The 26,580-nt window shown below is 41.4% G+C and overlaps 1 protein-coding gene across 2 annotated transcripts in view; it reads left to right on the top strand.

Annotated features, from left to right (window-relative positions):
- The first annotated feature begins 15,571 nt into the window (after positions 1 to 15,571).
- kcnab1b (potassium voltage-gated channel subfamily A regulatory beta subunit 1b) overlaps positions 15,572 to 26,580 on the top strand; it is a 52,004-nt gene continuing 40,995 nt past the window's right edge. The window contains exon 1 of one of the 2 annotated variants that reach the window (XM_080488539.1): positions 15,572 to 15,982. In XM_080488539.1, coding sequence (XP_080344665.1) covers positions 15,693 to 15,982 — 290 coding nt within the window. In that variant the 5' untranslated portion in view covers positions 15,572 to 15,692. The remainder of the gene's footprint in view (positions 15,983 to 26,580) is intronic. The other variant, XM_080488541.1, reaches the window with a different exon arrangement.

Raw genomic sequence — 26,580 nt, 5'->3', positions numbered from 1 at the left:
AGATGTAGCCAGTTTCGATAAAGACAACATGTGATCTCCACACCATATGTGCAGGGAGGAGTGAAAGAAATGCTTATAAACCAACGTTTTCATTTACTCGGGGCTCTTGACCATTTGAAGCCTGCTCCTCCCGGACAGACTGGTGCTTGAGCCCGAGATCTCGTTTTATTCCATGTATTCTGCTTAAGGTAAATATCTGTGAAACTGTGTGATTAATTCCACTCTTGTTTCCGCATCAATAAAAGAACACATTAATGACTGTTTTTCCTTCACCATAAGGACTGGATTGCCTCAGTTCTCCTTGAGGAAACCATGCTGGCTTTGTCTTTTGCCTGTTTCTTCAGGCGGCGCCGCAGTGGATCATTTGCCTCGACTTTATAAACAACCATCTCCACATTCTTTCACTCCATCTGTACATCTTCCCTGAGGTCTTCCTCTCCTTCCATCGAGCACCATCTCTCATGTCCCTTGTCCAATATATCCATGACATCACCTCTCTTCAGCACACGTCCAAACTATCTCAATCTTTTGTTATCATACAGTAATATGACCTCTTCTCAAGGGTGACGCAACTTTGGTTTTAGCCTTGAAAATAAAACTGTTTATTTAAAGAAAAAATACATTTAGAGTGAAACATTGACCCCTGGTGGCTTGAAGTTACAAAGTCTACGGCAGCAGAAACTCATAAAGGGAATTGATCTCTGTAACATAAAGTAGCAGTCTTTGTCCTGGTTGTCCACCGTTCTGCGTGTCTCACATGTCCCTCATTTTACCAGGAAGTGTCAACAAGTCACAGATTTCTTTCACACTGGAAACCAGCCAAATAAGACATCGTGGCTAAACCCTAAACACACAACAAAACATGTTTACGAGTACCAAAATAATACAATCTTGTTAATTAGATGTCTTATGAATCCCAACAAAACACATCCTCAGGTGTAATTCTAATGATGCTCTTGAATGTTGTAATAGATAGTCGTGTTTCCAGCTCAAGAAACAAGCAAACACACTGAACAGAACTCAATACCAACTTTGTTAGTGAGACACATAGGCATAGGAACCGGGAGGGACACGTCCCCACCAATATTGGAGACTTGCACATTTGTCCCCCAATAATCATCCCGCGGAAGAGAAAATTTTTTGATTTTGACATTTTTAACTCTCGTGCTTTTATTTTGACGGTGCCACACACCTACCTGCCACTGCCCCGCCCCCTCCCTCACCCCGCTCCCTCAGATATTTAATAACGGGACTTATTATGAAGGAGGTCAAACGCTCTGCAGGGAACCTTCCCACGAATATGGCTTGTTTATACTATCATGTTGTTAGTTTACATTCATATTTAGAAAGTAGATCTTCTGAATGAAATCCTCTTAATCCTGAGATGCTCATTGCTCCTTTATTTACCTGCAAACTTTGTCAGTGTTCCCAAGTATCGTCAAAGTTTGTCAAACTTTTCTGTCATCTTATTCCAGTACAACGTCCCCACCAAAGAAAAGGAGGAAACTGCAGCAAGACTTGCTTTGTTTTTTTAAAGAGTAATGTCAGCATGAGTAACGTTACTCTACACAAGGAGAACATTGAATCACCTCAACATTTATCAACGTGTTTGACTTTATATGAGATATTATGTGTAAAATGTCTGATCAGGAGAATGATAGAACATGGAGGAAGGAGGCAGGTGAAGCAATACAAAGTGGAGAGACTGAGGAAGCTCAGTTCAGCTCTGAAATTAATGAGTGAAATGTGGATTAGCTCCTTAATACTTTTGAAACATAAAGACTTTTAAGATGAGACAGCTCCAGGGAAGAGACAGGAGAGGTGGAGCGTCAGGGTGGATCCAAAATGGAGAACAGGTGAGGACTGATGTCAAGTTGATTTTCTAAAGATAGATTTTCAATACTTATTTCATTATTTCACAGTAATATAACGGTTTGGGTCAGGTTTTGATGAAGTGATCAGCTGCACTAGAATACCTCACCAGTGTCCTGCACATTTCTATGGTGAGATTCTCCATAGTGACCAATCAGTGGATTCTTTTCTTGTTTAGTTTTAAAATGGTTCACCTTCATGCTCAAGAGCTGCACCTTAGATCTGCATCTCTGAAGACATCCTGTATGTTTAGGAGCAGGAAGGCAGCAGCAGGACGGAGACAGGAGAAGCAGAAGTTCAATTCAAAAGAATCAACTCCATTTTCAGTCACCTTCAGTAAATGTATTTTTTTACTGATATATCAAATGGACCAATAAAACATCGTAAACTGTGCACCTGTGTGTGCTACTAATTTTGTCTTTGTGTGACTGAAATATTTCGCTTTCTAGTACCAGTGCTGCACCTGATAAAGTAAGCGTACTGTCCGGTGATGACATCATCACTGTGCTTTGACGAAAGAGGGAGAAGTGTTTTCTCTGGGTGGCTTGCCCACATCTTAAGATCATAAAACATTTACATACAGATATACATGTATGAATATTGGTGAGCACTATTTTTACCAGAAACATTTGAAAAAGAAGAAAGTGAAAGAAGAGCATTTCGTGAATGTTTTCCAGTGTCGTTCATTCATGACATATTTCTGCTCAAACTATTTACGGATCTGTCAGGTTTCCAATATGTGTCCCCCCCAATGTTAAAGTAATTCCTACACCCTTGATTAGAAGAACACGTAGTAGTGGACTGTGTGTGTGTGTGTGTGTGTGTGTGTGTGTGTGTGTGTGTGTGTGTGTGTGTGTGTGTGTGTGTGTGTGTGTGTGTGTGTGGTGTGTGTGTGTGTGTGTGTGTGAAATAGTTACATTAAATTGAATAAACTCACAGCACAGAAAATCATAAATATGAAGACATGCTTGTGGTATTGGTGTGTACATCTCTCTCTCTCTCTCTCTCTCTCTCTCTCTCTCTCTCTCTCTCTCATTTTTACAGGCGAACTGCGCTTTCCTCAGTTTAAATAAATGCATTGGCAGTGCATGTTGCCCCATCCAAGATGGCGTCACGACACGACGTCACTCCAGTATACAGCGCCAGTCAATGCGGCGTCTCTGTCTGTGGTACTGCCTTTTTTCCTTCTTCTTTTTAAATCAATAAAGACTTAAAAAACAAACAGACAAAACAAGATTTTTTTTTTAATTCACAAAACACACAAACGAAAAAATAAGGTCTTTACACAAGACAAATAAATGTTCATAATACAGGTAGTTATGACACAGAATTCTTGTATAAGCATTGTGCACAATAAAAACGTGGAATTTTAGACAAAAACATTCAAGATATCACAAATTCAAAAACGCATTTCTTCTCATGTAATTAAAACATTTTTCTCTCTGAAGAAAAAAATATCCAGAGTTCCTAAACGGTCGCGTGACGTCAGACCGGAAACAGGAAAAGGAAGGGCGGAGCGAGCACGAGTGAAGTGATAGGAGCGTGTGGAGCCACAAAGAAGAGAATAGAAACTGAAACTTAACGATCCATCTTATCACGCAACTATTGATCAGTACTAATGACATCGTTGGTTTTTATACGTCGATATTTTAGCTCGAGCCGCTCTCCACTACTGTTTGGAGCTTGTTGGACTCTCTCGGCTGTGTTGTCGTGTCTCACAGAGGAAACATTTCATCTCCTGCAGCAACAATGAGTTCAGTTCAGGCTTTGGGAGAGTTTGAACAAACTATGGTCCAGTACGAGGAGGGGGTTGATTCTCAGCACATACTGCTGGAAACCATCTGGAACCCTCAAATCAAGCTCTATAGAACAGGTATGGAAAAGTACGAGTGTGACTGGTGCAGGATCTCCATTGTTCTGACTGTTTGGTTTATCCACCGCACACAGAAGCAGGATTTGTGTCTCTGGAGGGAAACTTGGATTGAACTCAGACTTTGACTTTTTTGCACATTTCCAGGTTTTAATCAATACACAGTTGTAGTTGAAGAAGAGTGTCGAGAATCACCTTGAACTACCTGACTATACATTGAAATAAGGTTAGAATAATAATATGGGCAGCCATTGACAAAACGTGGAGGGTGTTTATATTCCTGTACTGTTTTGAACGTGTTTTGTGGAGTATTTTTTAGGTTCATTATAAATAGGAAAATTAGTGGTTTGAGCTCAGTTTTGAATGTTTCTACAGTAGAGTTTCTGAGAATATTTACTTAGATTTTCACAATTTTTTCCCTTTATATAATTTTAGGCTCGTGAGTCACGACAATAAAATAAAACAATTTTTGCCTTTACCTTTAAAAGTCCATAAAGTTACCCTTAACACCAGTAATACAAATGAATAGAAAAACCCCCCACAAACCTAACTTTTTTTGGAAACACAAGAAAAATGTACACAATTTTAAGTCATTGATAAATTGATATAGTATATAATAACATAATATAACTCAAAAAATGAAACGCATCTGTATTCAACATTAGTAACTTCTCACACAACCTCTTTAAAAGACAACCAATCTTCTAAATTAGAATTATTTTTGTTAATTTTAAAAACATTTTTTAATACCGTGGGGAAGACTTATTTTTCACTCTAAGTAATATATCTAATGTTTTCAGGTATACAGTATCTACAAATAATAACGTGCACGATTCTATAAATAGTTTATTTGTGGTTTCAGGATACCAAATTGTATTATTATAATAATTAATAATTTTCTTCTAGAGTTTAATGATAATGTCTGAATGTGTTCTACGTGTGTTTCCTCAAACCTCAACACAATATGTTTATATATGGCATTTTAAGTGAGAGAAAACAATATAGACAAACATTCTTGTTTAAAAAGTAACTTGTTTTGTAAATAATACCAGTAGTTGTAGATATATTCTTTTTTTATATATTCCATATGTGGCCTCCAACTGAATTTATAATTTAAGATTATACACAGGAATGTAGTTCAATTTGTAACTCCATTTAGAATTAATTAAATGTCACAATCTGTTCTAACACCACCAAACACCATAAGTTTAGTTTTATTTTCATTTATCGATAACTTATTAATATCAAACCTTTCTTTCTTTCTTTCTTCTTTTTCTTTTCTTTTTTAAATTTTCTTTATTTGGAGTCACTTAACAACAAATACAAAACCTTAAAATCGACATTAGAAGTAATCCTTTTTTTTTTAAATTAAAGTAGAATGAATAACACAAATGCAGAGCATGGGGTGTTTTACACTATGAAAAAATGGAAAATCGGGGTTGCACAATGCGTACTTTACAAATGAAGCAATTACAAAAATGAGCAAATCTAAGTGGAATATATTACAAAAACTAACGAAAAATAATTAAATAAAACAAAAGACGGTCATTTTGGGGAAATTAAGTTTGTGGAGGTGTGAATCACCTGCTTCAGCGGAGGAGCTGCTTTTCATTGTTTTGATGCCGCGGTCGGTGCCGTTCTGCTCGGCGAGCTGGAGTTATAAAACGGTGACGTCTGGAGGCAGAGCGGCGTCTCGTTGTACTACGGCTTTGTGGTGTTTTGAGTGTAAAATACATCCAAACAGTGACATGTTTTCATGAATAGTTGGATAGCACGGTGCTACTACGTTAGCCTCCTAGCTGGCGGTAAACTGTGGAATGGATTTCCTGACTCATTACTCCTCATCTCATTGACACCCGCCTCCCTTCAGGAAATCCAGTCCACAGTTTGCAGCCAGCGAGCAGAGCAGCAGCAGGAAAACACTGTGGAGTCATTTCAGCAGAGTAAAGCACAGACGAGGCTTCATGGATCAAAAATCTCTGCAGGTTGGATCGGAAATTTCCGATCCGTGAATTACGTTGATATCGGAACCTGATACCGATACTGGATCGGCCCCATCCCCAGTTGTTGTTTACCTTTTAGTATGTTTACGTTATTTGCACATGTTGGCAAAACTGCACATATTATATAAATTAAAATATGTTCAGAAAGTTCCTTTGGCCTAAATTGTGTTTTATTTTCTTCTGTTTTACGTTGTGAAATGGCTTGGTTACATTGTTCAGAAAATAGCAAATTAATCTCAAAAATCAATGGAACAAAGACTCATGATAAAATTGTGATTTTATTACAAAAATGTTGTGATATATTTGTGCCATATCGCCCACCCCTACTTAATATGATCGATTAGTATCGTCTACAAAAACGTCCTGCCAGTCGAGATTTATAAGATCTGCAATTAATGCCATAATTGCCTCTGGTGATTTTATTGTAATCAAATTACTCGTCTCAGTCATTTTAAAGCAAGAACTGTAGAAGTAATGTAACTTTTATTTTGTACTTTTTTGTCCCTCCAGAGCTCCAACTGCACTGTGACTGTAGGGAGGAGCAGCTCTTTAAACCGGGAACCAACTCCAGTCTAGAGCAGGAAGAACCAAAACCTCCACAGATCAAAGAGGAACCAGGAGAACCAGAGCCTCCACAGATCAAAGAGGAACCTGAAGAACCGGAACCTCCACAGATCAAAGAGAAACCAGAAGAAACAGAATCTCCACAGGTGAAAGAGGAACCACACGAACCAGAACCTCTACAGATCAAAGAGGAACCAGGACTTGTACAGTTTAAAAAGGAACCAGAAGAACTGAAGTTTGAAGGTGATTCCTTTAGGGTTCCTTCTATTGAGGAGCAAAGTTCCCTGAGTGAACCAGAAGAAGTACCAGACACTGAGAAGTTTCTCTCTCATGACTCTGAAGTCCACAATGTGAAAAAACATGTTGACTCAGAATCAACTAGAAATGCAAAGATGAAAAGAAGAAGCATGTTTCAGAGTGATTGTGTGGACAAGTTTCCTGTGTCAGAGAAGCAGGCTGAATGTGAAAAGCTTCTTTGTGAGGAAACATGTGGAAATATTGTCCAGAAAAAACCCAAATTACGTCAGAATTTAACAACTCTCAATGATGAGAAGAAAAGTGGTGAAATCTTTGTTAAAACTTACACCGGACAGGATGGTTTGTTGGTGCATAAGAGAACTCACACAGGTGAGAAGCCATTTTCTTGTGAAACATGTGGGAAAAGTTTCTATTCACAGAGTAATTTGCTGCGCCACTTGAGAACTCACACAGGTGAGAAGCCATATTCTTGTAAAACATGTGGGAAAAGTTTCAGTAAACAGAGTGATTTGATGTGTCACAGCAGAAGTCACACAGGTGAGAAGCCGTATTCTTGTAAAATATGTGGGAAATGTTTCTATTCACAGAGTAATTTGCCACGCCACTTGAGAACTCACACAGGTGAGAAGCCATATTCTTGTGAAACATGTGGTAAACGTTTCATTCAACATAATACTTTGATGAGACACAAGAGAACTCACACAGGTGAGAAGCTGTATTCTTGTGAAACATGTGGTAAACGTTTCATTCAACATAGTACTTTGATGAGACACAGGAGAACTCACACAGGTGAGAAGCCGTATTCTTGTGAAACATGTGGAAAAAGTTTCAGTGGATCGAGTGATTTGACGAGACACAAGAGAACTCACTTAGGTGAAAAGCCATTTTCCTGTGAAACATGTGGGAAAAGTTTCAGTGAACGTTGTTCGTTGCGACGTCACATGAAAATTCACAAAAAGATGAAATCATGAAAGACTCTATGGGAGATGTGTGAGCGGATTTCAGTTCTTTTCCACCACATAAAGACCGATTCATCCTCCATAAGAAGAAAGTTTGCCACCCCAGGGTCTGGCCAAACAAAAAGATGTTGTTTTCTTCAGCCAGCTCCTTCTGGCCAAAGACATTTTGTTCAGCAGTTCCAACAGTTTTAGCTTCTGGTTTGTCATAAAAATGAGAAGATTTCTATAAGTTAAAAATCTTGTATGAGCAGATGTGAACTTTGAAGAAATGGAAGTAAAATGTTGACATGAATCCAATGGCTTTTGTTATTCAGTGTTTTTATTTAACATTGAGTTGTAATTTCATTTTTTCACTCTTTTTGCACAACGTAGGAAAAACTGTTTGTTTACGTGCAACACGTGCTGAACTACATATCATGAAAGTAAGACAGTGGAAGCAGGCAATGATTTCCTCGTCGCTGTCGGCCCCCGTGTGTCTCACCTCATGTTTCCAATCAACCTATGATCTTCTCCCTCTGTGAGCTCCCTTCGTTACGAGTTCCACCTGTGTCCACTCTTTCCCTGAGTCTTTAAACCTCTCTCCCTCTGTTGTCCTTGTCGGCTCGTCTTGTTTACATGTCGCTGATCTTTCCCCCCGTTTTCCCTCAATGGTTTTCTTCAATAAGCACCTGATTTTATGGAACTCTGATTCTTCGCTTGGGTCCACCTGCAATTCTCTGATGGTCTCAAACTATTTATTCAAACAACTGGTGGGTATACCACAACAAAAAATGTCAATGTATCTGATTTGGAATATTTTGACTTCAGTATGATTTTTAAACTTCAAGTTCCTTTAAACACTCTTGTTGAAAAGGTCAAAGTGCTTTGACATTAGATGAGGTTCTGAGGAGTCATAAACTAATTGCTGGACGTCCCCACGCACCAGCTGCCATGGAACGACTTTGTGGTTGTTGCTACCAAATAAACTGAAGACGACTGCAGTAACGTATTTGTCTATAACAAACAGTCCAGACCTTTCAAATGGCCTCTGAGGCTACGTCTCAGGTTGGCTTTCTGCAGTTGAACAGATCAAAAATGAAGCATTTGTGGTGGTTAATACACTTGTTGAAGCAAGTACAAAGACATTTTCTGCAGCCTCTGTCGCTGTGGTAAAAAAACCATATGCCCTTTCAGCTTCTACTCCCACCCACCTTGACCCACTTATGTATTCGCCTCTCTAAAGTGGTCAATAAAGAAGGTAAATGATGAAGTAATTTAGCAAATATAGAAAACAAGAAACATAATTAGCATAAATGCAAAATAAATCAAATTAACTTAAGCAAAAAAGGAAGAAATTAGGCTGTAACCAAACTTAAGTCTAGATTAAACAAAATACAAATGGCTCCAACAAAGACCAAGAACCTGAAGCCTGGAGCGGGTTTCTGGGAGATGCTGGTCTTGATTGGAGGATCACAGAGTAGTCCGGCCTGTGAGGGCGGGGGGCCCAGACTAGCGCCGGGGCTGCAGGGAGGTCGGCCGCCGCCGCCGCCGCCAAGTACTTCTTAACAGGGAGTAAGTGCTCAGTGTTGCATGAAAAATGCAAAGAATAAAATGCTGCTTTTAATTTGCTTAATATTTCTGTTATTGATAATATATATTATTAAAATCAATAAAAGAAAAGACGGAGGAGATCAGCAAGACACTTTGACAGTTTGTCAAGAAATGCAGCGTGCCTGGGAAAGCATTTTGTGTTGACTGACATGTCATTCACTCTGGTTCCCGTGGCTGTGCAGCGTTGTTAGATCATGCATTGACAGTCGAGGAACATTCAGAAAACCTCACATTACATCAGATAAATTATTTTATGCAGATATCAGAAAGACTAAGTGGATTTTTCACTAAATATGTAAGATCTGCTGCTCAAACCACTGCTATTCCATGTTCCGGAGCTGTACTGAAGAGTCAACATGTCCAGCAGAGCAGCTTGTTGCGCTCCGGCTAGCTGTCATCCAGTTGCTGTTAAATTCGCCGCCATCACCTCCAGAATATCAGCTGTGTCATTTCAACAGATAAATTATTTTCTGCAGATATCAGAAAGATGAAGTGGATGTTTCACTAAAATATGTAAGATCTATTTATGGTCTTCTTATTATGTTGTTCTTGCACAAAATACAAGATAGATACTTTATATATCCTCAGGGAAATTCAAGTATTCAGCAGCCCACATGCAACCACAAAGAAATTAAAACGGGCAGGTTAGTAATCACCAGTAGCGTGCGGTGGTGTTTCAGTCAGGGCCAGCAGTGAGAAAATACAACCCCCCCCTTCCAAAAAAATTATTGTTGCCTATGCCGATCCTGCCAATGCAACAGCCGCACATTATGTCCTCCAGTAAAAACAATCCGAATCCGATGTAAGGCCACTATCATGCATCAGTACTTTATTAATACCAACATGACAGCTGATCAAGGAGAAAGAGGCTATGTGGTGATGAATGAACGGAGCGACATTGCGTTGGTCTGACCTGAAACCTGACGGAATTGTATGGGAAACAACACTTTATAATCAGAAACAGCACCAAATGCCAACAGCAGCGCCAATCTAATCCAGAGAAAGTAAAAAAAAAAAACTAGCACTCACCCATCACTAGTCGATGAAATCCATCCTGCGATCCTTTTTGATGAATGGCTCTATGAGGCTGCTATAACCGCTGCTATTCCATGTTCCGGAGCAGTACTGAGGAGTAAACATGGCCAGCAGAGAAGCTTGTTGTGCTCCAGCTAGCTGTCATCCAGTCGTAGTGTTGGTAGTTTCCCGCTGTAAAATGCTGCACAAAGCTTTCGGTCTTCCTCGACTCACAATTTCCATTTCTTCTGCAAACAGGCGCCTTGAGAAAGGCCCCCCCCCCCCCCAAGTAGGTCCGCTATCGTATCACCCGGTCTTGCTGTTAAATTCGCCGCCATCACCTCCAGAATAGCAGATAACAGTGCGTCATCACGCACCTTCCCATGGGCCAATCAGTGAAGCTCATTTCTATGACGACACCAAGACCAGCACTCGAAACTCCGCTTGCCCTGGGGCGTTCCGTCAAAAACAGATCAACATTTGATTGGCTGATGAGACTGTCAGTCAACATTTTAACTCAATAGCAGCGTCCAGCTTCGCTCAGAGGTTAGCAATGTATTTACTGCTGGCCCCAGCAGAGGAAAGGAGCTGTGATGCGTTTTCAGGACATAGGAGATTTGATCCTTACAAGATATAACCAGTCGTTTTCTACATAAAGTTGCATACTGATTCATTCCAGACAAAGATTTCAGAATCACTTTTTATTATAAAAAAAAAAGAAAAATCATTTTTAACAGGGCTAGCTGTGCTCGCGATGCTGCCCCTGACTGCACACCACTGCTAATCACATTGCCAATAATACTAAAGTTTAGTACAGAATGTATTTTTTTTAAATCTACAGAATCAACACAAACATACAGAGCTCCTAGAAAATTGGGAGCAGTTTAAATGTTTTTTTAATTAAACACTAATGCCTACTGAGTCCCAGATATTTATCTTTCTTTGTTGTGAAGCTGAAACCACTTTGTTCCATGTCATTTGAAATGGGGTAACTAATGGTGAGTCTGTGCAGGAAAGAAGGGCTGAAATATTTCAGGGGCGTAGGCAGGATTATGTAAGGAGGGTGGCGGGGGTTGGGTTGAAGCAGTCATGGCAATTTTTGAGGTCGACATTTTGTGTGATCAGTAGCGAGGCCCTGAAGGGCCGAAGCCCTGCGGCGGGGGGGTGTAGGGGCCACTCAAGACCCCCAGAAGCCAACGGATATTACATTGCCAAATGACAAATTCTGAGCATTTTGGGGGTTATTTTACATTTATTGGGGTAACTGATATGAGGTAAAAATTTTACTTTTACATGACACTTTTGTTTGAGTTTCTGACTTTTGCAGTACATAGTACAATTACTTAGAATTTATATAATGGGCCAATCAGATTTTTTTACCACTTGTCACCAAAAACAACATACTAGTATAAGCATGGCAATGCCAGTCCTGCATCCTCAAAGAACCGTGGAGACGCTCAATGTTTCTCCTGTTGGAGATGGTTTGACCCATTTAGGTGTAAGGTTCATAGAAACTGCTGTCATTGGTTTCTTCTTCAGGCCGAAACATTATAGCAGTGGTCCCCAACCTTTTTATCACCACGGACCGGTCAACGCTTGATAATTTTACCGCGGCCCGGGGGGGGGGTGCCAGTTTGAACCGTCAGCCGAACACTCGCTGACTCTGGTCGCTATGTTAACGTTTCCAAATCTGATACAGATACACCACAAAAACGAACATAGAGTGAAAGAAAATTTTAACTCACCATAACGCCAAATCAATGGGAGCCCTGAGCTTGTTTTTCTGCGCTCAAGTGACCGAGACGTAACCGAGAGAATCCGGTCATTTTTCAAAATAAAAGATCGTTTAGACACAGATGATACGTAAAACGGAATTACTTATTTATTTCTTGTGCGGCCCGGTACCAATTGATCCAAGGACCGGTACCGGGCCGCGGCCCGCGGGTTGGGGACCACTGCATTATAGGACATTGTACAACTTTTCATGCCACATCAATGAGCCACAGAATTTCCCCGTCTGCTGATCTGGATGAGCTGTGTCAAGGGCTTCCAGGGATCGTTTACCTACTTCTCCAAAGAGGAAAGGCATCTTGTTGAATCGCCATTCAGGAATGCTTTTCTTCACCATATCTGATGAAATTTCACTGGCTGATTATTTCAAAATTATTTTTTTCCTAATTTCTTTAAAACTTGAACTTCATGGTTACAAACAACAACAACAAAAAGCATTTATTGACATTAAAGCGTGTGTAACACATGAATATACAGTATCTTATCCAGGTGACCTGTTAATGTGTGACAGCTGAAGGCTCCAGAATGTTGGATGTCTGATCTTTAGCGTAGCATTGCTATGTGTCTGAAGCACCGTGGTGTTGGTGGGAACAGTGAAGAACAGATTCACTCATTCAGGACTGAAATAGACTAAAAGCTCTGCACCTGCCTCTCACATCCATCTGAGTGGGAGGACACAGCAGGCTCATCCAGCATCTTCTCTTCATCCTCTGGCTTTTTCTTCACACGGTGACCGTTTTACCTGGTAGTACACCCTCCAGATGCCTCCTTCCTGATGTGGAAAACACAGAAATGAGAAATTAAAGACAATAATACCTTTGCAAATGTAAACTTTAAATGTGCTTTTTGAGTTGCAGTTCTGATTATGTCCACCAGGGGGCAGACAGACACAAACAAGCAGAATTAAGAAAGCAGGGCACACTTACAGCTTCACACAGCTACAAGAGTGAATCAAAATTTTCTTTGTTAGAATAACCTATTATCATAATACAATAGTATAATTGTATTATTTTGGGACTAAAAGTTACTTGTATCAAGTTGTTTCTCTCAAACTCTAAAATCAGTCAGTAGGAAAAAGTGACATCGCTTTATTTTCTGGGAGCAGTGAACGTCTCACCCATAATCTGATAGCAATCTCTTTGGGAACATGTTGAAATATTTCCCAATAAATGGAAACTGTCACCTGCTGGAGGGACCATGAAAAAAAGATCAGGGCATTATTAAAGTGTTGCTTCAGGGTGTCAACGATACAGAGCCAAATTTCATGTTTCTTCCTACTGTCACAAAAATCCAATGATGTCAACCTTCGGGGGATGTTTGAGGAGCAACCAGAGGACTGATAAAGTGTGATGTTCATCATCTGAGGGCCACGAAACCTGATGGAGCCTCAGACATTTTCAGATAGTGAGAGACATTTCAAAACAGCAAAGAAGCACAGATCAGCCCAATATCATGATCAATTATTGTGTCCCCTGTTACCTTCCTAACAGAATGGGCAGAAACTATAGATCTGGTAGAATAGATCATGATCCTGGTGATGGATGACAGGATCATGACTGTGATTGATGTTTTTGCTTCGTTGAATCACTCTTGTCAGATGCTCACCACTGCAGACCAGCAGAGTTAAAATATCTTCTGTCTTATGAACGTGGATACATTAACTGAAGAACGTCTACACTGAAGGTCGCCATGACATGTTTTTTCAAATGCAGTCTCGACCAGGGGGACAAACATCTGGTCTGAACGATGACTTTACAGAGAAGACAATGAAAACTCAATTTTAACCTTGAAAGCAGAAATCCCACGAATTTGTTAGATTTTTATTTCTAGGTGGTATTTTGAATCTTCAGCCAGGAGGTATTGTCAGGTTTCAAAGGTCCCATATCATACAGTTTTCCAACAAATTCACAGAGGTGTCAGAGATCCAACAGAACTGTAGTCAAAGTGTATTCCCTTAAATCCAGCCTTGATCCTGATTTTCATCCAGTCTAAAAGTCCCTCTAGAGCACACGTGTCGAACTCCAGGCCTCGAGGGCCGCAGCCCTGCACGTTTTGCATGTCTCCCAGCTTCAACACGGCTGATTGCAATGAGCAGCTCGTTATCTGGCTTTGTGCTGAATGTGATGATGAACCATCAGGACATTCAGGGGAGGGAGACATTGAAAACGTGCAGGGCTGCGGCCCACGAGGATCTGAGTTTGACACCCCTGCTCTAGAGCCTAGACTCTCTCTCTCTCTCTCTCTCTCTCTCTCTCTCTCTCTCTCTCTCTCTCTCTCTCTCTCTCTAGATATTGAATTTATTCGGTTTATCAGTAATCTTTGTGTTTTTATCTACCTGCGGGTGAGTCAAAGTGAGCGTCCACTACCAGAGGGAGTGGTTATTTCCCTGCATGATGTCTGATGTCTGATTCTCCTGTATGAGTGCATTCACTAAAAAGTGGAGAAAGCCAGTGAGGGAGATGACAGACGGCCTCACACACAGGCTGTCGGGACATATTACTGCTAGAAAAATAATTTCAAAGTGAGTTTTGCATAATATGGGACCTTTGAAAACTGTTTTTATTTATATATAAAAAGAAAACACGGCATGAAGAAACCTGTAGAGGCACTGGATTAAGAAAAACACCCCAAGCAGAGAAGAAGACATGGAGTCTACACATGAAACTTAACAGAGTGCTGTTGCCAGGTTTCAGCGCTTCAAGGCAGAGAGACGGAGCTGTGGCTGCCAGCTTGGTGTGGACATAACTAACGCCCGTCACAATTAAAACGTCTGTGGTACATAAACACGTGTTGATGTGGCCTCAAATATATTTGCATGTACCCATATTTCTTATAACATAACAAAGTCAAAACATTCAGTCTTAGTTATTTACTGATTATTTATAGATTATTAAGCTGTCCTTTTACTGTAGATCAAGCTGGGCTCTGAGTCCCTCCTGACCTGGTAATAGAGTCTCTCCACAGTCGTAAATGTCAACAATAAATCTGACGGCTGGCAGAGACACGCACACATTCAGTTTGATTCCCGCTTTAGTCTCGCCAATCACATTAAAAGTGAAGCTCACCCTTATTTAACTCTCACTCTCTTTATTATCAATGACAGAAATTCTGAGGGAGGTGAGGATTACGTCTAGATGAGATGTTTCTTCTTGGAAACCATCCTGGTAGCTGAGTATTCATTCAACCATCACACCTTCCCTCTTCAGTCCGTCTTGTGGTTTGATATTGTGCATTACAGACATGCTGCAGGAACAGACAGGGTGCTTCACAATCTGCACTCAGATGCATTTTGCATTGGCTGTCCGTGCTAGAGATATACCAGGCAGACACTTCTGACAAGTAGACATAAATATCCGGGAGGCTTTGTTGGGCTTCTCCCACCGGAGCCAACAGGAGCTCAAACAAGAGCCGCCTTTGTCTTTAAATTTGTCAATCATCTAAGAATAAAGTTGACATCACGGGTTTGGCACTCGGACGTTCCCGAGCTCGTCTCTGTCAGCTCCTCTGGGGCTGTTGGTGTGTTCAGCAGCTACATGTAAAGTCTGTCTGATGCAATGGTGGAAAGTGAGTCTGGGTATTACTGTAAATCACACGATCAGCCGCAGGCATGACAAATACTCTCCAGCATTGAGTACAGAGATCCCACCGTTGTCCAACATGGCTGCCATTGCTCTGTACTTACATGGAGACGTGATGACTAAATATATTGAGAGAGATTTGCTATGAAAAGAAAGCGCCCGTCAAGCTGTGTGAGGCGAGTCTGATCTAAACATGTATCTGAAGGCAGCGTGCACGGAGGTCCCCGTGCTCAGGGCAAGAGGGGGGCTGAGGCTGGAGCGCTGCTGCTCTGTCCAGCAGAGGCAGGGTGTCGGAGCCAGGCTGCACCCCTCCAGCCCTACCAGCCCCATCAGCCCCACCAGCCCCTTCAGCCCCACCAGCTGCCCTTCAGAGGGCTTCCAAGCCAGCAGACCTCCAGAGCAGCAGGCTTCGGACCAGCCTCTTCATGTGCAGGGCCACTTCTTCCAAGCTTCTCCCGCTCCCTGCTCCCGTATGGTCTACAGGTAGGACATGGCTTTCTGCACGAGACGCTCGCACACACCGGAAAGCTCAATGTCAGAGGGTTGGATGAGTGCTGGAGCTTAAAGGAGCCATCACCTGGTATTCTCACGTATCCAGTTCCCCTTAAATGATCTTTAGGTCAATTCTTAAAATGTATTTGGAAAAAAAAAAATAGAGCTCATTTTGACCTTTTTTCACACTGCAACTTCCTATAGCAAGAGTACATGTGAGATTCTAACTGGTACGGATGTTCGGCCCGTGTTGATTGGCTGCAGGAAATCTCCATAATGGATAGCGAAAGCATAGCAGTCCTTTACTCGCATGAAAAATAAAAATCAAAAACAATCGTGGAGCCGTCTACAAACATCCACATCACAGAACAACACTCTCCGGAGATTTGAAATGAAATACAGGGATCATCTGCAAATCACATGGAGTTCAAAGTTTAGACTAGTCGCGCAAGCGGCTAGCGGCTAACCGCCTAATCTATCAGAGGTTTATGACATTAGCCTCCTGTGTTGACAACAACTTAGGAGCATAATCAAATAGCATTTTCCCTTGACACAGTTCTGTCACTACTCGTCTCGCCTTGACTCGGTTTTGGTTGTTTTCCATAACAATAAAGTACCACCTCGACATTGGTGGTGAGAATCTGCATCCCCTGCTGCGGAGCGGGCTTCCACTCTGAAGGATGGAGTTACAACTCCGTGTTGCATATCAGCTCAAATGATCAATATTGTGAAATATGGATTGTTACGATCTTGCTTTTTGGCCAAAGGTGTGTTTCACTGTCCGGTGCTTCGGTTTAACTGATTCCCCTGTTAACTGGTGACCAACTTCTTCAACCAGCTGATGTTAAAATGAGACAAACAAACGGTAAAATACTTTAAACTTTAATGGAAATGTTGTAAAATGGCGTTGGCCAGGACATCTACAGATTTTGCTCGGTTTTTAACATCTGCTGTGACAAGGGGATGCTCGAGAACCCCAGCCACCAGGTAACAAGGAAACCGGTTAATCCAAAAGACCGGTTGTATCTGTGGCTCGCAGACCTTCTGATGCTTGTAGCGGGTCGCTACGTCTCGCTCTGAATGCTCAGGTCGGAACTAGGGATGGGGCTGAGCCGATCCAGTATCGGTATCGGGTTCCGATACAGTGTAATTCACGGATTGGAAATTTCCCTAAAAATAGTCCCAATCATTTGTGCTGCGTTGCTAAATAATTTCCCCAGGGATTAATAAAGTGATAAAGTTTATTAAGAGATGATGACGTCACGCAGACCCCCACATTGTCCAAATGAAACAAAAATAGTTTGTACTGCTTCCTTTACTGACCTTATACTAACCTCAAGTTGCATTTTGAGAGAATACATGCATACATTTGTACATTTCATACTTTCCTATAGAGAGGAGTTTATTACAGCCTCATATAAAATAAACAATAATGATGATAATAATATTAAAGCAAACAGCTCTGGTATCGGAATAATATTGGTATCGGCAGATATCCACATTTAGGTATCAGGATCGGATTGGAAGTGAGAAAATGCGGACCGGTGCTTCTCTAATCGCAGCGAGACATCGAAACGCCGGCACCTCATTGTAGCTCCACGGGGTTGATTTCTGTGCTTCTATCTCTGTTCCTGAGCTTTCTTGCTGTTATTAGCTTTTAAATATGGCGGATGAATGAGCTGCTCTCCTGACTCATCTGTGTCCTCAGGCCCCGGCCAATCAGCGGCCTGCCGTGTGCCGAGGTCACAGTGCCTACTCGACTCAGCTCGCTTGGAACCTCAGGACCTAGGTACTACAAAAGTACTCGGTATCAGGTACTAAAAGCCTAAAAACCGAGGTGAGGCGAGGCAAGCTGTGTACATGCTAGTGGAAAGACCCTCAAAATCTGCTGTTTGGGATGTATTCTGTGATTCTGGTTTGAACAAAGAGCCCAAACAAAACAACTCTGCCTCTTTCAAACTCTTGATTTATCAGTCGAGTTTCCACTGAGGTCCAACACCAATATACTGTACATGGAAATGTAAATTCTGGGTGATGACTCCTTTAATGCAGCATTATCTCATAGTTTAAATCAGCTCTTATCCACGACACTGCTGGCATCAGATTTCCAAACTGTTGGAAAGTGTGAATTGTGCATTACCATTCGACCTCATCGCCGGTCTACTCCAATTTATATCTTTTTAAAACCACTAAAAGTTAGTATTTAAGCTGAAATCTGCTCAGCAGGGTGCCTGTCTCGTTAAAATCCTGAAACTTTCATCACTTCCTGATAAGACAGACTGTTAGCTCAGCGAGATCGAGCACTAATTCCCCGCCTCAATTAGACTTTAACTTTAAGGCTCATGAGGCCGCTGTCAGGACAAACCGCTTTCTCCTCCAGGGAATTCAGCACTTTTCAGAGATTATGAGTAACGACTCACAATAATCTGTTTGATTGTCTTTGAAGAGGCGGCACAATCGGCACTTGCATCATTCGATGAAGCGACGTTTTCCAGAAGTGAGGCGTCTCTGAAACAAGGCAAAGTCCTGGGTGTGAATCTCCAGTGATCAAATTGACTGACGGTCATGTTCGTGTGCACAGAGGACTTCAACCTTTGGGATGAACTGATTTATCTTTGTGCTAAGCTGCGTTGGCCGGGGGCTAAAGCTTGAGCACACGGGTGGAAAAGAACATATCTTGATTTCCCAAAAAGACACTTAAGTGAACTCAGAGAAGGTTAATATATATCCAAGCTTTTAATGTATGCACAAATAATTGTTATATACTTAAAGTATCCCTGTATGGATAGAAAATTCAGGTCTATCATGAAATAACATCTCAGACGTCTCGAGCTCATCTTAGTTCAAAGGCCACACAGAGTCCAATATGGTGTTGATTGAGTCGCAACAGGAAAATAAAAAAAATGTTTTTTAGTTTTTTATTCCAAACTTTCCCTTTGTTTGAGTACAGGGCATGACACATATGAAAATCTTAGTGAAATATAGTCACCTGAAAAAAATGTATCCTCCTGTTTTACTTGGAATGAACCTCCAACATGTGTTTGTATTATTAAAGTTTTTAAAAACCTTTAGTGGATAGAAATCCCCACTGAGGTCACTTCAAACTAAAGTCCATTAATAACAGTTTATCAGTAATATATGATCATATTTCTATCACCAAACGCTGTTGGTCATGCCTACTTCCAACAGCACACAAAGACAGGTTTGTTTTCACATGTGGAAGTCAAATTTGTGATCTTAGATTTCGTGGTAATACACAGTAATAATCATAATGTGCGGACAATAAAACATTAGTATAAACCCAGTCTCATCTGAAAGACGTGATGACGAACAAAATGCTATTTCTGTCTATATACAATATGAATACCATTACCACAAAATGAAAATGCTGAAATACAAGTCAATCAATTAAAAATTGTGACAAATTCTAAATACTATAATCATAAACAATTTAAATAACCACCCATTAACTTTATACAAAACCTATAAAAAATACCTATGTGCAGAGCTATATAATATACCTATATTCAAATGTTTTTATCTTTATATATTCTTGTGGTCCAACATTTATACACACTGAACTTAAATATATCCAAAGTGCATCTGAAGAGAGAAAAGGAGCATTACAGTTACAGTTACTGTTACCATTATGTAAAAAATAATGATTCCTAGACAAAAAAGGAGAAAAACTTAACAGATACATGTTGTCTACTAAGCATGTATAATATAGAGTATTTTTCTCTGATATGCATTTTAGATTCGATACAAATTTACTGTCATTACAGTGAAATTTGATTAGCAGATACAAAGAAGCAGTAAAGTCCCCCGGCTAGCTCAGTTGGTAGAGCATGAGACTCACAATCTCAGGGTAGTGGGTTCGTGTCCCACGCCACCTTCCTGTGGGCTCACCACCTGCAGGAAGGTTCTTAAATGGTGCGATGCGATCTGGGTGACAGTGCTCAGACTGTCACCCCCGCGAAACGGATAAGCGGAAGAAAATGAATGAATGAATGAAGAAGCAGTAAACTGCAGTTTCACATGGGGGGGATGCCAAGTTATGGAGCATTCCATTATTCATAATCAGTAACAACAACAACTTTTATGACAACTACAATGAAGGAGTTGTGGCGCCCCCTGGAGGCCACAGCGCTCTTAGCATTTGCCTATGTAGCCTAATGGGCGAGCCAGCTCACTGGCTTCTCATGAACTTCCACAATGCGTGCACACAATAGAACGTAGATCAACTCTTTCAAAACCACAATTTTTCAATTCAAGGAACTTTAGAATACATTTCTGATCATACTGGAATAAAAGTTACACTGTGAACGACAGGTTTACGTTTCCCCCGACTGGTTCGGGCTGATTCAGGCTGTAAATGCAAACATTTGTCTGCAGGTACAGAAACCTTTCATCGACACTGGATCAATGGACCACTGACTGTTTGCACCGTCACAAATAAATGGCTGAGCATTCACATCCTCATATCGTTCAATACCTCAATACGAGCCTGCTGGGCAGGCGCATAAGGTCACAAAGCATCTGAGACGATCCACATGTCAGCATCTGTCAGAGTCACCCCATGCAGCGGCAGGAGCAGGCATGATCCCCACGCTGGTGATCTTAATGGGAAATGTCACGATGGCAGCAGTGAAGACGAGGATGTTGATCTTAATAGCAGTAACAAGTGTGATGGTGTGGCGATAATACCACTGGATGACACACGTGATGGGTTTGATCTGCAGGGTGACCTTGCCTTTCCAGTTTTATCATCATGCCAAAGTTAAAGTTCTCCATCGGTCTTTTATGTTCGCTTGATGGTTGAGGATGAAATCTGCAGAGCTCAATAATTGTGATGATTATGTCTACAGAGACTGCTGCACCCTGCTAGAGCAGATTAGAAAGCCGGAGCTTCCTCCGTGCTACTGCACGCCAAACGCATCACAATGACTTGCACTGTTGGACTAATCTGCAGCGCAGGGACCCGACTGGAGATTTGGACTGATGAGGATTGAGACTGAGAGGAACACTGAAAACAGCAGAACAAGATAACAGAACAAAAGACCTGAGCAAAAAGACGAATAAATATAAAAATTGGAACGAGGAGAGACACAGAGAGACACACAGAGAGAGAGAGAGAGAGAGACAGACAGACAGACAGACAGACACAGAGAGAGAGAGAGAGAGAGAGAGAGAGAGAGAGAGAGAGAGAGAGAGAGAGAGAGAGAGAGAGAGAGAAGCTCTACTGCAGCACTGACGTCATGAACTGCTTCCAGAGGTTTCCCCTCTTATTGTCTCTCATTTTCTCAACAGGAGGTTTGCACTGATAAGTACAAGCATCTATTAAACAATGAAAAGCCGGCGGATTATAAAAAAGTGTGACAGAAATCTTTGAGTCGAGCAGGAGACCTTTCAGAAGGGTCTAATTATATGACACCACTAATGCTAGTCAGCTATTAGGAGGAAACAATTGTCTTATTTCCATAGATAAATGCAGTATTATGGTTAATAACTAAGCACAGGTTACTGCATCGTGAATCCATCCGTCTCCTCTGCACCATCAGCAGCACACTCACCATATGGAAGCTTAACGAGACGTTTCCAGCGAGACAACGCTTTAGACGAGATCAACAGGGAGGAAACTGAAGCCTCTGAGGCTGACATTAGAAAAACGATGTGCAACTCTTGGCAGTAAAAATGAACCAGACCGAATTTTAACATCCATAACAAGGACGTCAGGTAATCATGGCTGTGAATTCAAAGAAACAAGACCAGTTGTGTGTCTGTGATTCAACCAACATGGACACATGTGACGTTTGGAACAGATGGAATCTGTTTTCCAGATTAAATTGTCCTGTGAGAACCAGGAAAAAAGAACGAGACGGACAACAAGTCGTGTTTTTTTACCTGGCAGAAGCAAAACTGTTGACGTTTCCCAACTTCAATAGTGTTTCACAACCAAATTGTGTAAATTTCTTTTCTTTCATATACAAATTTTTGCAACATGGCAAATAAAATCCGTAACATGTGCTAAAAATTCAGATGCTGGCAAGGTTGACATGAACCATCTTAACACAGAATAGATACACGATAAGAGGAACAAATGATAAAAACTGAACTTTACAGATTTTGAGGAGAGTAAATGGAGCCTTAAAAGGTAAAAGAGGTTAAAGTAGCCTGCAAGGCTAACACTCATTAATGTCTTGGAACACGGAAATTACAATGAACAAATAAAAATACACATACTGGCACCAAAACCACCATCATTACGACATTAATCAAGTCACAATGAAGTATAAAAGTTTGTTTTGACATGACTTGTGTTTTATGACGTTAACCAACCTGTGAAAACCGGGAAAAAAGCGTGAGACTGACAGCAAAGGCTGCTAAATACACCAAGCCATCCCACGAGCCCCCTAGTGGCATAATATGATACTACATTTGAAATACGCTATACACAGATTACAATTAAAAATGCTCCTATTCACAGATTTATGCATAATATTCAACACATTATAACCTACATAAATTACAAAAAATTGATCACTCATGTCTGTGTGTCACATATTTTTACTACGAAACAAACTCTATTTCGCTGCGTTCAAAATGACCATCATTCATGTAAAATGGCTTACTTGTGGCACAATATGGAGACAGGGACAAGCGATCTGTGTCTGCATTGGATGGATGCATTGGAGCACTAAGAAACAATATCATCAAACTAAAACCTGTAACACACTGCCAACCTGTTCAGGCTGTACCCTGCCCTCGCCCACGGTAGGCTGGGATCGGCTCCAGCGCCACGCAACCCTGAACTGGATAAGTGTGATAGAAGATGGATGGATGGATGGATAAAACCAGGTGGAAGATATAAAAGATTATAAAAGATGTGGGAGTGGTGGAGTCATGAGTGATTGAGCAGTGGGAAAATTTCCCTTATGTCAGATTTGTGTGTCTACATGAGGAATGGTATGGGGATTTTATTGTGGCAAAACTGTTTGTCAACCGGCTTCCTGTCAATAATATTGACTTTACAAGCATAATTGTGATGTTGTGTTGTTGTTGTTGATGAGGATGCTGTTTGTCATGTTATTGAGTGAAAGTGCCTCGCAGGGTAGATATTATTGGAATATTGACCAATGATTTAATAGTTCTTGCTGATTTTAAATGTAATAAAGCCAACAACATAATAATTTAGTGTAATAAATGTTTGAAAAGAAGTGAATATATTGCACAGCTGGTTATGATCTAATTGCAACCGTGTTTAAAAAAATCAGGTGAATATTTAATAACTACAAGTGATAATGTCGTGATAGATACACAGGACTTCATTTCTTATAGAATATTTTGTGCAGTTTGCTCATCAAAAACATGTATATTGAATATCATAGTCATTATGTTTTTTCATTAAAGCTGCAGCACTTTTTAAGTACGGATGTTAACTCTTTTTACAGTTTTATTGAATTATTAGCTATATTTCATTTAAAATGGCCATAAATATGGTTTATTTCACATTATTGGTCATTATCTGGTTTCCCAGGCTAAAACTAGTGTTTTTATTTTACTTTATTTACTATTTTCAATTTTGATACTCATAGTGGAGAAGGCTTTTCAGTCAGATATATTTTAACAAATGACAGTGTCAGTTTGTATTATGGAGGCAGTGAGCATTAATATCTTTGAGCCTTCGCCTGCCTTAAGGACTACACACAGACAGATCAGGATGCTCATTTAAGCCTCGAGTGCAGAGGTGTCAAATCCTTCAGGTCCTGGAGAGCCGCTCTCCTGCATGTTTTCAACGTGTCCCTGCTCCAACGCACCTCAGTGAGATGAACGTGTCATCGCCACGCTGTGATGAAGCTGATGGCCTCCCATCACAAGCAGGTGTGTTGGAGCAGGGAGCCGTGGAAAAACAGAGCCAGGATGATGGGGCACTGATGCAGCGGTCTGCAATCAGCAATGACGTGAAGGATTACAGTCCTGAGGCCTCAGAGGACAATCTGACTGATATCGAATCATAATGTTCATTAAAACCTGGAGTGCGTGAACATGTGAGGTATATCAAGACTCGACCATCAGAGTTGAATGATGGTGCTCGTCTGGGAGCTGCAGAGGAGAATTTCATTGATTTGAATTCAGAGCTCTCAGAGGCATTTGGAACTGCCTCAGTGATGTTGTGTTTGTGATGTTAATCATAGCAGTAGTTCTCAACCGGAGGTCCTGGACCACGTTGATGGCAGGTGCTAGAGACCGAAGCTGCCCGATGCTTTGCCTGCTCTGATTTGCACATGTTGAAGAACTCAAGAAACCTTTCACCATCGCAATTAGAGTGGGGATACAGCGCCTTGCTTTTATGTTGAGATTGTGGAAATGTCTGTGTGTGTGTGCGTGCGTGCGTGCGTGTGCGCGTGCTTGTATTCAGGAAGTAGATGTGCTGTTAAGCAGCTTTTGAAGTGAGATAATTGACATTCATACTTCATCTCATTTTCATACCCAAAAAGAAAAAAAACAATAGTTTTCCATATTTTGATATATTCATTGATGCAACCGCTCACTGTGGTCCCGGGAGGTCCAGAGTTCCAGATATTGCAATGCAAGAAAGAGTTCTGCAAAACACTGACGAGCATACATTCACCCATTGAGGACTTACTTCCCTTTTAAGGGACACATCTGAAGACGTTGCCTTCTGATCAAAAGACAGCTTTCGAGTGTGAGAGTTGCACCGTCCCTGATGAAGATATAAAGTCCACAGAATACAAAGGAGTTCTCTCTGTCTTCTTGTGAGCTGCTTGTGGGCACAGAGCCAGAGTCCTCTGCAGACAAAACATTTCATTTGATTCTTTAACTTTGTACTTTTGCAATAAATGTCCTCAAAATGAAGACGGATGACTGTTGACCCTCATTCCAAATCGGAACGACACACTCAAGATGCAATCATCTTTTGGCTTTTTTTAATATTGATTGAATGCAAGACTTGAACATCTTTTTCCATATTCAATTTTACATTTCACAGCTGGGACCACCACGCCACAGAATGAAAAACATCACTCATTAAGCACTAGACAGATGCTTTTGTTTTGTTAGATCTGGTAAGCCTTTATTTGTTGGACTTTTCCAAAAATAACATTTATTTATCAGTATTATACTTACAATGAATTCATTTTTGTGTTTTTTTGATCAAATGTTAAATAGTCTTAGCCAAAAAGCAGAAATTACAGCCTCCGCCCCCCGACATTATAGCCTCTGGCACCGCACAGGAACCCCCCCCCCAACCAAAGAGTTGTTGGACTACCTGGTGACCTCCATCAGGGATATGGATGAGGACACCCCAGAAGCCACAGGCCATGCCTACTGTAAGGGAGACATGTCCGCCGGGTTCAGGACATCCACAAAGCGTTTCTTCCCCGTCAGGAGAATATCCTCATTCAGGTTCAGTGGATGTATTCTCTTTCTTACAACAGTTTGAGGAAGACCCCTCAGACCCTCCTGATGGCGCCGCAGAACCGACAGCTGTGGTCCCGTTAACCTGCTGATCCCTGCTGAGCCAACCAGGCCCTACAAGGCATCCTTGTTTGCCTTGACAGTTTCCTGAACTGCTGGTGTCCACCAGTGTGTCCTTGGGTTTCTAACATGACAGCCTCGGGCCACAGCTGCTCAGGTCCTGAGCTAAAACTAAACCAATTATACTTTATTAGATCCCTTGGGGAAATTCCTTTTTTTCCACATTGCCAAACCCTATTTGTTTAGTCCAGAGGTGTGGCCACAGTAAGGCGCACTCGGGAGCTGATGGGAGGTCCAGGGTCTGGCTCAGCAAAAGAAAGCCTTTCAGACAGAGTCCTCTACTCGCCTCCTCTGCTAGTCTGCTAGAACGTACTCGCAGATTACTCAGACATTGCCGATGTCAACGAGGATGTTGCCATTGGCAGTGCACTTTCTAGGACCTTGCCCAGTGGCTCCAAGAAGGCTGAATACTCTGAGCTGCTGTTTGGTGCATAAGAACAAACCACACTCAGTCTTTTTTCCACGGTCAGAGTGACATTCCATGTCCCAATAGCTAGTGTCTGTTTCAGAGGCCCACTCCCACACAAGGTATGAGTAATGCACCTCTCCTCCATGTTGGACTTTACTGGTGATGGGCCCACATAGCGCTCCCATGTTGCTCGCTCGGCTCTGCCAGACGGGGACACGTGAGTTAGCCATTCACCAGGTGCTTGCCAGTGAACACCAACCCGGGCCTGGCTCCAGGGTTGGGTCCAAGTGACCCAAGTCTGGACAATCTACATGATTTTTGTTATGTTTCCTATTCATGGTTTAGATTTGGATGTATTTGTCTGGGCCTTCATTCCACACCTGTCCCCATTGACTTTCCCAACTTGGAGCATGCACTCCCTATAGGAGAGCTCTGGAAACCAGTAGACCTAGAACTAGATGTTCTAAGCTTCTACTGTATTAAACTCTCACCTCCTGTAATGCTCCTGGTAACCTTACAATCGTCCTTGACTTTGGAGAAGAAATGATGGGCCCTTTTTGACTCATACGTCTTGCGAGTGTCGACTGTGATCAAATGCAATCTTCATGATCTAAATAAAGCT

The sequence above is a fragment of the Lipophrys pholis genome (genome assembly GCF_963383615.2).
Source record: "Lipophrys pholis genome assembly, chromosome: 1".
Lineage (NCBI taxonomy): Eukaryota > Metazoa > Chordata > Actinopteri > Blenniiformes > Blenniidae > Lipophrys > Lipophrys pholis.
The sequence above is the reverse complement of the archived record's forward strand: the minus strand, read 5'-3'. Positions and strand labels throughout refer to the sequence as shown.